Source organism: Sciurus carolinensis, chromosome 4 (genome assembly GCF_902686445.1).
Source record: "Sciurus carolinensis chromosome 4, mSciCar1.2, whole genome shotgun sequence".
Lineage (NCBI taxonomy): Eukaryota > Metazoa > Chordata > Mammalia > Rodentia > Sciuridae > Sciurus > Sciurus carolinensis.
Genome location: NC_062216.1, coordinates 166,693,746 through 166,705,807, shown reverse-complemented (window position 1 = coordinate 166,705,807; position 12,062 = coordinate 166,693,746). Strand labels below are relative to the sequence as shown.

General features: G+C 56.5%; 1 protein-coding gene across 7 annotated transcripts in view; it reads left to right on the top strand.

Moving 5' to 3' along the window:
- Card10 (caspase recruitment domain family member 10) overlaps window positions 1-12,062 on the top strand; it is a 40,088-nt gene that overhangs the window by 6,630 nt on the left and 21,396 nt on the right. For 4 of the 7 annotated variants that reach the window (XM_047550861.1, XM_047550862.1, XM_047550856.1 and 1 more), the window contains one exon: window positions 11,509-11,760. In XM_047550861.1, the coding sequence (XP_047406817.1) occupies window positions 11,526-11,760 (235 nt within the window). In that variant the 5' untranslated portion in view covers window positions 11,509-11,525. Of the gene's footprint in view, window positions 1-11,326; window positions 11,761-12,062 lie in introns of those variants that run through there. The other 3 variants (XM_047550864.1, XM_047550863.1, XM_047550857.1) reach the window with 2 other exon arrangements.

Here is a 12,062-nt window from a genome sequence, read left to right as displayed (position 1 = left end):
CATTCTGAGCCTGGTGATGATCATGGCCAAATATTTAGAGACAGGGTCTTGCTAAGTTGTTTGGGGCCTCTCTGACTTGCTGGTGCTCTGCCTCCGCCTCCTAAGTGGCTGGGGATTACAGGCAGGGACGCTGAGCCTGGCAGAAGTTGATTTTATTTGATATTCTTCGACATGGTTTCATTTTAAAATCAGACTTTATTTTTTAGATTACTTTTAGGTGCACAGTAGTATTGAGCAGGAAGCATAGAGATTGCTCACACTACTGTCCCTCTGAGCTCACCGCATCTCTTCCTCCCAAACCCAGGCAGCCACCATCTCCAGCTGCCTCCAGCTTTGCCTTTCCCAGAACCTCACAGCCTGCAGACTTTCCTGTTGGCTTCTTTCACTTAGTGATTTGTGTTCAAGTTTCCAGCTCCTTTCCTGACAGAGTCTCTCCCCTGGTCCCCTGCAGCACATGCTGGTTGCTTCTGAGTTTTGGTGCTTACGAGGGAGGCTGAGGTGAACATGCGTGTGCAGGGTTTCGGGTGGACGTAAGTTTTCTGCTTCCTTGCGTAAATACCAAGGACCAGGACTGCGAGATTGTATGGGAGGAGTAAGTTTATTTTTGGTACCTGGGATTGAACCCAGAGGCACTTAATCACTGAGCCACATCCCCAGCCCTTTTTATATTTTATCTTGAGACAGGGCCTCACTAAGTTGCTGAGGCTGGCTTTGAACTCATGGTCCTCCTGCCTCAGCCTCCTGAGACACTGGCAGGTGTGTTTATTTCTATTAGAAACTCAACTACCTTCCAAAAGGGGCTCACTATTTGGCGCTGCCTCGGGCCCCCCACAGTGGATCAGTCTCTCCACTGTGCCCAGCCCTGCCAGCATTTGGGGTGGTCAGAGTTTTCTACTCTGGACATCTAATCCGGGTGGGTGGGGACTGGTGTTTCCTTCTCATTTTGATCTGCATTTCCCTCCGATGCAGGACGCAGAGCATCTTCTCATTTCCCAGCTATTCCTCTCCTTTGGTGACGTGTCTGCTCAGCTCTTTTGCCCACCTATTCGTGGGGCCGCTCATTTTCTTAGGCTTGGGTCTTAAGCATTTTGTACATTTCAGATAATGGTCCTTCATCAGATATATCGTTTGCAAATATTTTCTCCTAGTCTGTGACTTGTCTTCTCATTCTCTTGACAGTGTCTTTCTCAGAGCCCAAATATTTTATTTTTCTTTGTATCTTTTCACTGGTGCACTATAGTCGCACATAATGGTGGGATCTGTTGTTACATATTTGTATGTGCACACATTATGACAATTTAATTTAGCCAATATCATTATCATACAAGTATAAAGTTTCCATAAGGTTCAACTTATCAATTATTTCTTTTATGGCTTGTGGCTTTGATATTTATTTAAATAGTCATTGCAAAACCATGGTCATCAAGCTTTCTCTCCTAAACCACCTTCTAGGCATTTAATGTTCATTTAAAAGATGTTTTATATTCATGGCTAGTAGACAAAAATATACAGTTGATTTTGTATACTGATTCCATATTAGTCTTTTCAAAGTTGCTATGACAAGATACTGGAAGTTGAATACTTTATAAAGAAAAAAGGTTAGTTAGTTCACATTGCTTGAGATCCAGCACACTAAACCTTGGGGGATGCATTCAAATCATGTCCAAGCTGTGCATGGTGGTGCATCTCTGTAGTCCTGGCTACTTGGGGGAGAGGTGGGAGGATTGCTTGAACACAGGAGTTGGGGTCAGTTTGGGCAACACAAAGCAAAATCATTTCCAAAACATAGCAACCCTGTGTCTAGTGATTTTACTAAATTCACATAAATTTATTCACATAAATTTATTGCTCATTTGAATATCTTACCATGTCTGTAGATGTGCCTGTTTCTCCTATTAGTGGCATTAAGTGTTGTCTGTATTTTGTTTTGAGATGGGATCTTGCTGTGTGGCCCAGACTAGCCTCGAACTCCTGGTCTCAAGTGATCCTCCTGCCTCAGCCTCCCAAGCACCTGTGATTGTATGTGTGTCGCTGAGCCTGGAATATGGATTTGGGATTCTGGTACCTTCTCAATTTAAGTGTTCCTTTTATTTTGAGTAACCCACTCCCTCAGTCTACTCCAGCAGCAGGGCAGCTACGGCAGACTTTCGGCGGCAGCTGTTTGTGTGGTATGCTTCCTTCTGTCTTTTCCTTTGCATCTTTCCTGCGTTCTTATATTTAAATTATGTCTTTTGTTTTTCTGTACTAGAAATCGAACCCAGGGCCTGGTGCATGTAGGCAAGCGCTGTACCCCTGCGACGCACTCCAGCCTTTTAGGTTTTTTATTTTGAGACAGGGTCTCGTGAAGTTGCCGAGGCTGGTCTCCAACTTGTGATCCTCCTGCCTCAGCCTCTGGGGTCACTGGGGTCACGGGTACATGCCACCGCACCTGGTACAGAGTCTGAAACTTCTGAGCACCAACATGATGCACGTAGGAAACTCCACGTGACTTCATGTGGCTGGCGGCCGTCCACATGCAGGCCCCCTAGAAACAGGGCATAAAGTTACCGTGGGGCTGCGCAGACCAGGTGCCTGTGAGCTCGGGGATGTGCGGTCACAGGAGCGTCTCTTCCCCAGGGTGCCTCGCTGTGCGCACGCACATCCCGAACACTGACCTGAACCAGCGCCTCTGGTCCCAAGGGCTGGGCGTGGGGGGACCCTCAGCCGGTATTATCTCGCCGGGTCGGGCTGATGACATTTGAATTATTTTCCCGACATAACTTCTTCCGCGGGGCGGTTCTAGTTCTGATTGCCGCGGGGACAGTGCGCGCCCGCGTCCTTCCCGCAGCTTCTCTGATCTGGAGGTGGTCTGGTCACGGTCGTCGGCTGCTTATGGTGGTCCGGGAGCTTCTTCCAGAGGAGCTCATACAAGCTCTGTGTTATGGCTTCCGATGGAACACGGCGAATCGCCCCGTGAGGACAGAAAGACACGAGTAATGCAAAACGAAGCAGAACGCAGGCGCTGGCGCGCCGTGCTGGGCTCACCCCGCCCCTCCTTGGGTGCTCACGGCGGTGCTTCTTGACGAGGTTTCATTTAAAAACCTGGTGTTCACTTCGCTTCCGGTAAATTGGCTAACCTTAAAATGCCCGCGACCTCAGGTTTCATGGGAAGGTGGGACTGGAACTCGTGCTGCTGGTGGTAGGAGGATGTCGTAAGGCTGTGGGGCAGATCTTCTGGAGCCAAGAACGGACCTACCCTACGACTAAGCCATCTGGATGCTCCTGGGAGTCTAGCCAACAGCAAGGCTTACCTGTTTGTCAGGGGAAATGAACATGAATGTTTACAGTAGCACTGTTTGTTAGAGCCCCCAAACAGGAACCACTCAACAGTATATTCACCCAGAGGAATACTATACAGCAATGAAAACCCATCGCCAAAAAGATGCACCTACGCTGAAGAATTTCACTGTCTCAAGATGGTGAATGAAGGATGCCTGACACAAAATAGTGCACCCTGTAGGATTCCACTCATATGAAGAATGAAATGAGGTGAAATTAATCCCTGACAATACAGGACTGTGGCCCCAGGGGGACTCTTGGCTGGGAGGGGCTGGGAGGGAGGCTGTTGGAGTGCTAGGAGTGGTCAGTATCTTGGCCTGGGTGGGGGCCACCAGGACATGCATGGACAAAAGTCCTCTGAGTTACACACTCACAGTCTGTGTACCTTCCTGTGTTTTATACCTAAATAAAAAGGGGGGGAAAAAGTCCCGAGGCATAAGTTGCCCTCCCCCCACCAAAGCCCGGGAGACTGAATCCACTGTGCTCAGGCAGAGGGGTTCCATGGATGTCACCTTTTAAAGAAACTCCTTTACAGTACTGGGGATTGAGCCCCGGGCACTCTCCCACTGAGCTACATTCCAGCCCTTTTTGTTTTTTATTTTGAGACAGGATCTTGCTGTCTCAAAATAAAAAATTTTGAGGCTGGCCTTGAGTTTGTGATGCTCCTGCCTCAGCCTCCCAAGTAGCTGGCACTGTGGGCACGCTTCATGGTGTCTGCTTGGCTGACACCCAGCCCCAGCCCAGCCACCTGCCGTGACTGGGTGAATTTCCTGGAACCACAGTGGTCTTTCCCGCCCCTCACATGCTCTTGCAGGACTTTGCCACCCCTGCACCCAGAGGGTGGCCCTCTGCCAGTCTGCCCCTCACCCTGAGCCAAGGGCTTGTGACTGTGGGCTTGTGACCGTTTCCACCCATATAACAGAAGTGGCACTGGCTGACTTCCAGATCATAAAAGGCAGGGCTTCCTCTGCCTCTTTGACTTGCGTTTTTGAAACCACCATGTGGGAAGCTGGAGGTCCTGATGCCCCCAGCTCGAGACTTTATAGTGGGAAATAGAGACCGAGGAGCCCCAGCTGTCCCCACGGCGGCCCGTGAGCAGAGCAGAGCTGTCCTCCAGGTCTCTACTCAACGAAGATCCCCGAGCGAAATGAAGCTGCTGGCTGTGTCCCGATACTGTTTTGGGGTGGATCTCCGTGTAGCCACACAGAAGCGGAACACCTGGCACCTCTTCCCCAGTGCCCTCTCGACTCCACCCACGCCGGCAACCCCTGGGTGTTCCCAGTTCCCTGTAGCAGCAACGCGTTCCCCTGTCTGGGGTCAGGAGTCTGTTCACTGCTCCAAACCGGCAGCCCCACGCCTCTCACAGGAAGCCCACCGGCCTGCAGGGTTGAAAGCAAGCCCACTCCACGACCAGACTAGGTTCAAATCCCAGGCCCCGCGCTTCCCAGTGGCTGCCCTTGGGCAAGTTACCCGACTTTGAGCCTCAGTTTCCTCATCTGTAAGGTCAGGTCTGTGTGAGGATTGGCAGCATTAACCTATGGAAAGAACTCGAAGCTTCAGGGTGCAGTGGTGGGTGCATGTCTGTAATGGCAGCAGCTCAGGAGGCCGAGGCAGGAGGATCCCAAGTTTGAGGCCAGCCTCAGCAACTTAGAAAGATCCTGTCTCAAAATAAAAAATAAAAAGGGTTTGGAGTGTAGGTGTCTGCTTAACATGAGCAAGGCCCTGGGTTCAATCCCCAGTGCAGCAAAAACAAACAGAAAAGAATGAAGAAATTTTAATGAAAAAACCAAAGGGAAAGTAGGGGTGGAGACAGAAGTAGCTGGAGGATTCCTCTCCAGCACAGAGTGTGTGGCAGCCTCTGATGAGAAAGAGCATTCCAGAAAGGGCAGCAGGGACTGGTCAGAGACTCTGCAGTCGAGTCCAGGCGTGCAGGCCTGGGACCAGGATGGGCAGGAAGCTGGGGACAGAGCCTGCTGCCACCACATTGCTAGAGTCCCAGCAGGTCGGGGTTACAACAGCCTATATAGTCAGCGCTTTCTGTCTCTGGGTTCCACGTCAGTGGACCAACCAACCCCAGATTGAAAGCATTCAGGAAAAAAAGTTCACATTAAAAACTACAAATGCAGGGATGAGGCTCAGCGGCGGAGGCTTGCCCAGCGTTCTGGAGCTCTGGGTTCAATCCCCACCATGACCAAAAAGAAAAAAGAGAAAAAATACAATACAACGATAAAATAGTACAAATTTAAAAATGATACAGATTAGCATTGGTTTATGTAGCCTTCCTTTTTATGAGGTATTATAAGTAATTTGGGGTATACAGAAGGCTGTGTCAGGTCACATGCAATTATCATGCTGTTTTATGTAGATTCGAACATCAGAATTTGGGGACCCAGGCCAATCCCTAGGGACGCTGGCGGGGGGCTGTTCTGAGCAGTACCCGTGCGGGCGGCTGGGTTGCTGTGAGCCCACTCAGGAGTCCCAGAACCGCCCCACCCTCCACTACAGATGAGGAGACGGGGGCCGGAGAGGGGTTTAAAAGCAGCGCCCGCACCCCCGTCCCTATGCCACCCTGTGGCTCATGTCACTCAGGAGGCGTGTACTCCCCAGAGTCCAGCCACAAACAGGGCAGAGGACTGGAATCTGCCAGGTTCACTGTCCGGGCCCGGGGCGCTCCTGCTGCAGCAGAGCTTGAGGCCCGCGAGGTCCTGGGGGGACAGGGCAGCTCTGCGCCCCCTGCCTGGGCCTCGGCCCCTCCCTGTCCCAGAGAGGGACGGGGATGCCCCGAGGGTGGCGTGAGATGGCCTCAGCTTAGGGCCAGGTGCTCTGCCCCGTCCATCAGTCACCAGTCGCCCACTCACCTGGCTCGGGCCGGGTGGGGCTCTGAGTCACCGGGACCGGTGAGCGGGCCGGATGCTGGGCACGGTGCAGGCTGACGCCCGCGGGGACGCTGCCTTCGGGAGCTCGGAGCTCGGGCGGAGCGGTGGGCTCCGCGCTCCTCCTGCCTGGCCCGCCCGCTTCCGCCCCTTCCTTGCTGCACAGTTGGTGTCCCCCGGCGGGCGTGCGAGCCCGGGGCTTCTTCCTCTTCTGGCTCAGGGAACCTAACTGGAAGCCGGGGGCTGGGCCGTTTCTCAGGGCAGCCCCTGGGTCCGTTCATTCGGGTCCCCAGGACACCAAACAGGGTTGGACAGACGCTGGGTGGAGAACTTGCTGGCAGGTGGCGGAGGGTCGCATCGCCAGCAGGAATGCGGCTGGGTGGGTCACTAGCCCTGTGACCTCGCCTCACCCTCCATGGACAGATGGGAGAGAGCAGGGCCCACCTGCTGGGGTGCTTGAGAAGACCGAAGCCCCGACTGCAAACCTGTCTGCCGTGCGGTCGAGTGGTGATAGAGGGTCCGGCCTTGTCACTCAGCGCGGCTTCCTTCTGAGCACGATGCATATAGTCATTCAGTTCACCAGACACCACCTCACTTCGTCCTGCCCAGGGTCACGACCTCACCAAGCAGTGGGGCCAGGATTTGAACCCACATCTGGGTGACCTCGTGGCTTGGTGGGCAGCAGAGGAAGGCAGGGCAGCCCCGCCAGGCCCCAGTGACTCAGCCTGCAGGTCCCCCTGGCCCGCCCTTTCCCGCTGACTCAGCCGATGATTCTCTGGGCTTTTCTCTGGAATTCGGGGCCCCAGGCGAGGTTCCCAGGCAGCCAGCTCCGCGGTGCACTCCGTGGACGGGGCTGCGCTCCAGTTCCTTTGGCTGTCTTCCTCTTGGGCTCTCCACTTCTCTGAGCTGGATGGGACAGGCTGCCAGGCATTTCTCTCTAACCACTGGGGGTGCATAGGGGTCACTGAGCACAGAGAGGACCAGCAAGGTGGTTGTGTGACAGCCTCAGGGAGGGATGGCCAGGCCAAGAAGCCCAGCTTCCCCTTCCTTTGTGCCCAGCCCCCCAGCCTGGGCCCCCAGCTCAGGCCAGCCCCTGGCCCCATGCCCTGCCTTAGGCCAGGTGGGCACAGATCTTACAGTCACCCTCTCTACTCCCCTCTGCCAAGGCTGCTGCGCATGGCCAAGGGGGAAGGGACGGTGAAGACAGGCCTCCCATCCTCTGGCCCCTGCTAGAGTCCCCAGCCCTCTGGGAGATGCAATCCCCTGATGCTTGAGGCAGCTTCCACAGCCTTCCTGTCTCTGCCCCGGGGCCCAGGGCTCACTGTGGTCTGAAAAGGTAGTCTAAGAGACCTTCCAGGGGGGACCCTGCGATAGGGTACAGTAGACTCGCTGGTTCCTGCTCCCTCCCCTAACTTCACGGAAGAGGTCCCAGGAAGAGCCTCCTGCACAGAGGTGCCCTGGGGGACACTGGACAGTGAGCGGGGAGGGGGAGAGGCGCTGCTGGGTGGATTCAGCTGAGATGTCCACCTTGCTCAGGCGCAGCAGAGTCTGAGGGGCTACCCAAGACCACAGCTCACGTTGTTCGGAGGGCTGAACCGGGACCTCTGGTCTGGTGTTGCAGTCTGCCCACCGCCTGCTAAACACATGCTGTGTGTCACGTTCTGTGCTGGGATCCCTACAACCAGGTCCTGCTTTGGGGACGAGATGGCCACACAAGGTATCATCAGTCTGGGGGCTAGGGAGGTGAGACCTGTCCAACAAGGACCCACATTTGTAGACCGGATGAACGAAGACCCAAATTCCTAGAATGTAATCAGAGGTTGCCAAAGAAGCCAGGAGTTTCTGGGGTCAGGTGTACCCTCGAAGGAAAGGGTGGAAGAAGGGGGACCCTGTGTCTGTGGATGTCGCACGTGGTTTGTGGGCAACAGTTATAATACGATATTACATCAGGCATGTGTGGTAATCCTAGCTATTCAGAAAGTTGAGGCAGCAGGATCGCAAGTTTGAGGCCCACCTGAGACCCTGTCTCAGAATAAAAAAAAGGGGATGTAGGTCAGTGGTAGAGCCCTCTGGTTTCAGCCCTGAGTACCACAAACAAAGTGGAACAAAATGATACCATTGCTGCTAACGAATGTGAAGGTCAAAGGTCGACGTCCTGATGAGGACCCGCGGCTCTGTCCGCTTTGGATCCTGCTCTAACTGCCTCTCCTCCCCCTCCACTCCTCATCCTCAGAGTTCTTGGAACATTCCAGCCCAGGCCTGCTAACCAGGAAGGCTCTGTTTCTGGGGTGGAAGCAGAGGTTCCATGTGGTACAATAGTAAAGAATTCACAGTGTGAATAGTCAAAGAAGCCCCCTCCCCAGCTCCCAGGAGCGCAGGGACAGCTACCCTGCACTGATGGAGAATTCAGAGGGGAAGGGTGGGGCAGCTGGCAGCTTTGGGGATAGCTGGCATTTATTCCAGCTTGGTGGGAAACCTTTGGGAGGTTTTCAGCCCCAGAGAAATTTTTTGGTTTCTGAAACTATCTCTCAGCTAGGTGCATGGATGCACTTATAGTGCCAGCTCCTCGGGAGGCTGAGGCAGGAGGATCACCTGAGCCAGGAGCTCAAGGCCAGCCTGGGCAACACAGCGAGGCCCTGTCTCAAAAAACCAACTGAATCAAACCAACCCCTGAAAAAACCCCCAAGTGATCTCTCTAGCTCAGAGGCTGTGGGTGGAGATGTGGGGAGGGGTCAGAAGAGACGTGGGGACTTGCCTCGGAGGAGCTGGGACGAGGACTGACGTTCCCGCACCCCTTCCTTAGACAGAAGAATTCCAGCTCAGATGCGCTACGCGTCCCCATGTGGGGCTATCATGCCACTGTACAGATGCAGAAATTCAGAGGGGAGAGGATTTGTCCACGGACATGTGGCAAAGACCAAACGCAGCTCTCCAGGGCACTTTCTCTGCTCCGAGGCCATTTTCCTCCCCAGGCGTGGCTGGATTACTCACCACTTGCCTTTTGCAGCTGGGGAAATGGAGGACCAGGGAAGAACGCCGCTCCTGGCCAGGAGCCTGGGCGAGGATCCAGGGCCCCTGGCACAAGGTCCAGAGCCTTTGTGTCCCTGAGGCAGCCCTGGCGTGGCTAAGGGGGAGGAGGAACACGGCAGAACCCACGAGAGGGTGATAACGAAGGTAGATGGTTAACCACGCGGCCACCGGCAGTGTTGTGGACGCTGCCTCCCGCCTGGCTCAGGGCCCACGGAGGGCAGGTGCGTGTGTGCGCGTGTGACTCTGTGTGTGTAACTGCGTGTGGATGCGTGAGCGTGCTGCCCCAGGAACTCTGCCGCTTTCCTAGGAATGCCAGGCACCCAGGCTTAGACCCAGAGTCCCCTCACTTCTCTGTCCACTTCTCTGCAGACATCTGCCTAATCTCTGAACCCTGTCTGGGCTTCTTGATGAGAAAATAATTAACCACAGACTCATTTTCCAAGGCTTCCACCCCGTTCTCCTGGCCCAGTTAAAAATATTCACAATGAACAGGGCTGCTGGTGGGAGGAGCCGTGTGTGGGAGGGCAGGGAGAGGGGAGGGCAGGGCCACAGAGAGGGAGAGCCCAGCCTGGACTCAGGGCTGGGGTGGAAAGAGGCCAGGACCTGGGCTCTGACCTCATCCTCCGTTGCTTCACTGTGTGAATTTGGACAGGTTCCTTACACTTTCTGGGCTTCTGTTTCCTCCTGTGTTAATCGATGGATTTGCACCAGAATTCAGTCCTTCCCAAGCATTTCTTCTGCATGTAAGCAGGTGACACCTAAATAAAAACAAGTGAACAATGAGAAGAAAATACGTAGTTAATTTAGGTTGGGAAAGGTCACTGGGATATATGGTTTCTGATTTCTTAACGGCAGAACTTTTCAGAGCCTTTATTGATGGAAAACTTTTGAGTGCTTGGATAAGTAACGCGTACACCCATGGCGTCTAGGTCAGAGGAGTGGTAGGGGTTTGGGGACTCATATCTTTTCATGCTCCCTCGGGCCCTCCCCCTCAACAGGCACCATTGGAAGTTTCCAGTGCATAGAGAGATGGTATCACGCATACCAGTAAGTGAGTAGACTCAGACCTTATCTTGCCAAGTGACCACCAGTCCCCAAAAAGGGAGGAGCTTAGATGTAGCAATTTCTCAAACTTACTTGACTTTAACCACAGATGCTCCCCGCAACCATCTCTGGGACCAGCATGGAGGGGAACACCCTTTGAGAAATGTGACTCCCATCTTTGAGAAGACGTCATGACCTCTGCCCTCTGCTGCCCACTCAGAGACTGTCCTGAGACCGAGGGAAAGTGCCAGAGCGCGCAGTCTGTTTGGGGACCCAGAGATCTGGGAGGGGCAAACGCTTGCACAGGTCACTGGCAGGTTAAGAGGCTGGGCTGGGATCAGAAGGTAGTGCTCCTGGACACTGCTCCCCAGACCGAGGGCCTCTGTGGCTCACAGCTGACCAGGGCCATAGAAGTGCCAGGATCTGGGTGGTCGTGGGGGACCTTCTAAAGCCCTGCCCCACTTTAAGCTCATTTCCCTGGAGATGGGGTGCATGGGGCTGTGACCAGGCATGTGGTGTCTGCACAGGGCTGTTGCCTGTGTAGGTTGTGCGGGGACCATGGTGGTGTGGGTGTGGTGTGTGAGGTGGGAGCGGAGTCCACTGCGTGTTGGGTGACCCTGGGCCGCGGTGCGCTGCTGCGCCGCGACGGGAGCCCCCACCTTGAACTCCGTGAGCGCTCGGGGACTGTGCGCGTGCGGTGTGGCCGCGTGTGCGGCTGGCGCTGCGTCTGCACCGTCCGGCGCAGGTTGGCTGCGGCCCGCGGCGCGCGGGGTGGGCGTGGGCAGGGGCGCGGCGGCCGGGAAGGTGTGTCGCGGCGCGGGAGGGTGTGAGTGCGGTGGGTCCCCGCCCCGCGGGGGCCGGGCAGGTGTGGGCGGGCCGCCGGGACCCCGCCGCCCGGCCGGGAGAGCGGGCGGGAAACAGGAAGCGGGGGAGGCGGGCCGGACTGCGGGAGGGCGGACGCGCGGGTGGCCGGCGGCGGACGCTGGCCGGCGGGCGGCGATGTGGGGAGGCCGGGGCGGCCCGGGCGGCCGCGGGGACGGGGGCGGAGCCGGGGGCGCCGAGGGCGCCGCCCCCCTGCGCCGGCGGAGCCGCCGCCCGAGCGCGGAGCCCGGAGCCCGAGGCCGCGGCGTGCGGGGTGAGTCGGGCGCGGGGCGGCTCGGGCGGCGACCCGCGCGGCCCTGAGGGCGACGCCCCGCGGTGGCATCCGGGCGCCCTGCCGACCCCGCGCGCCTCTCGCCCGCAGAGCCCGAGGACGCGGCCATGCCCGGCCCGGCCGAGGCGGGGGAGGCCGAGGAGGAGCCCGCGGCCGGCTCGGGGTCCGAGGCGGAGGAGGACGCGCTCTGGGAGCGGATCGAAGGCGTCCGGCACCGGCTGACGCGCGCCCTGAACCCGGCCAAGCTCACGCCGTATCTGCGCCAGTGCCGGGTCATCGACGAGCAGGACGAGGAGGAGGTGCTGAGCACCTACCGCTTCCCGTGCCGCGTCAACCGCACCGGTGAGCGGCGGGGTGCGCGCTGTCGGCCCGCGGGCGGGACGGGCCCGAGTGTAGCGCGTGCAGACCCGCGGCGCCGGGCCGGGGCTCTGCTCCCCTGAGCCTCGGTCTCCGCCATCTGTGGAGTGGGCTGCTCGGGCGCCCACCGCCCGCCTCCTGCTGAGCCACACCGTCGGGGGTCTGTGCGCCTGGAGCCCCTCCACTTCCTGAACCCACATGCGAGCAGAGGCTTGGATGAGGTCGCTGGTGCCGCTAGACTGGGACCTCCTGCTTACAGCTGGTGACTTTGGCACCTTTCCTGTGCC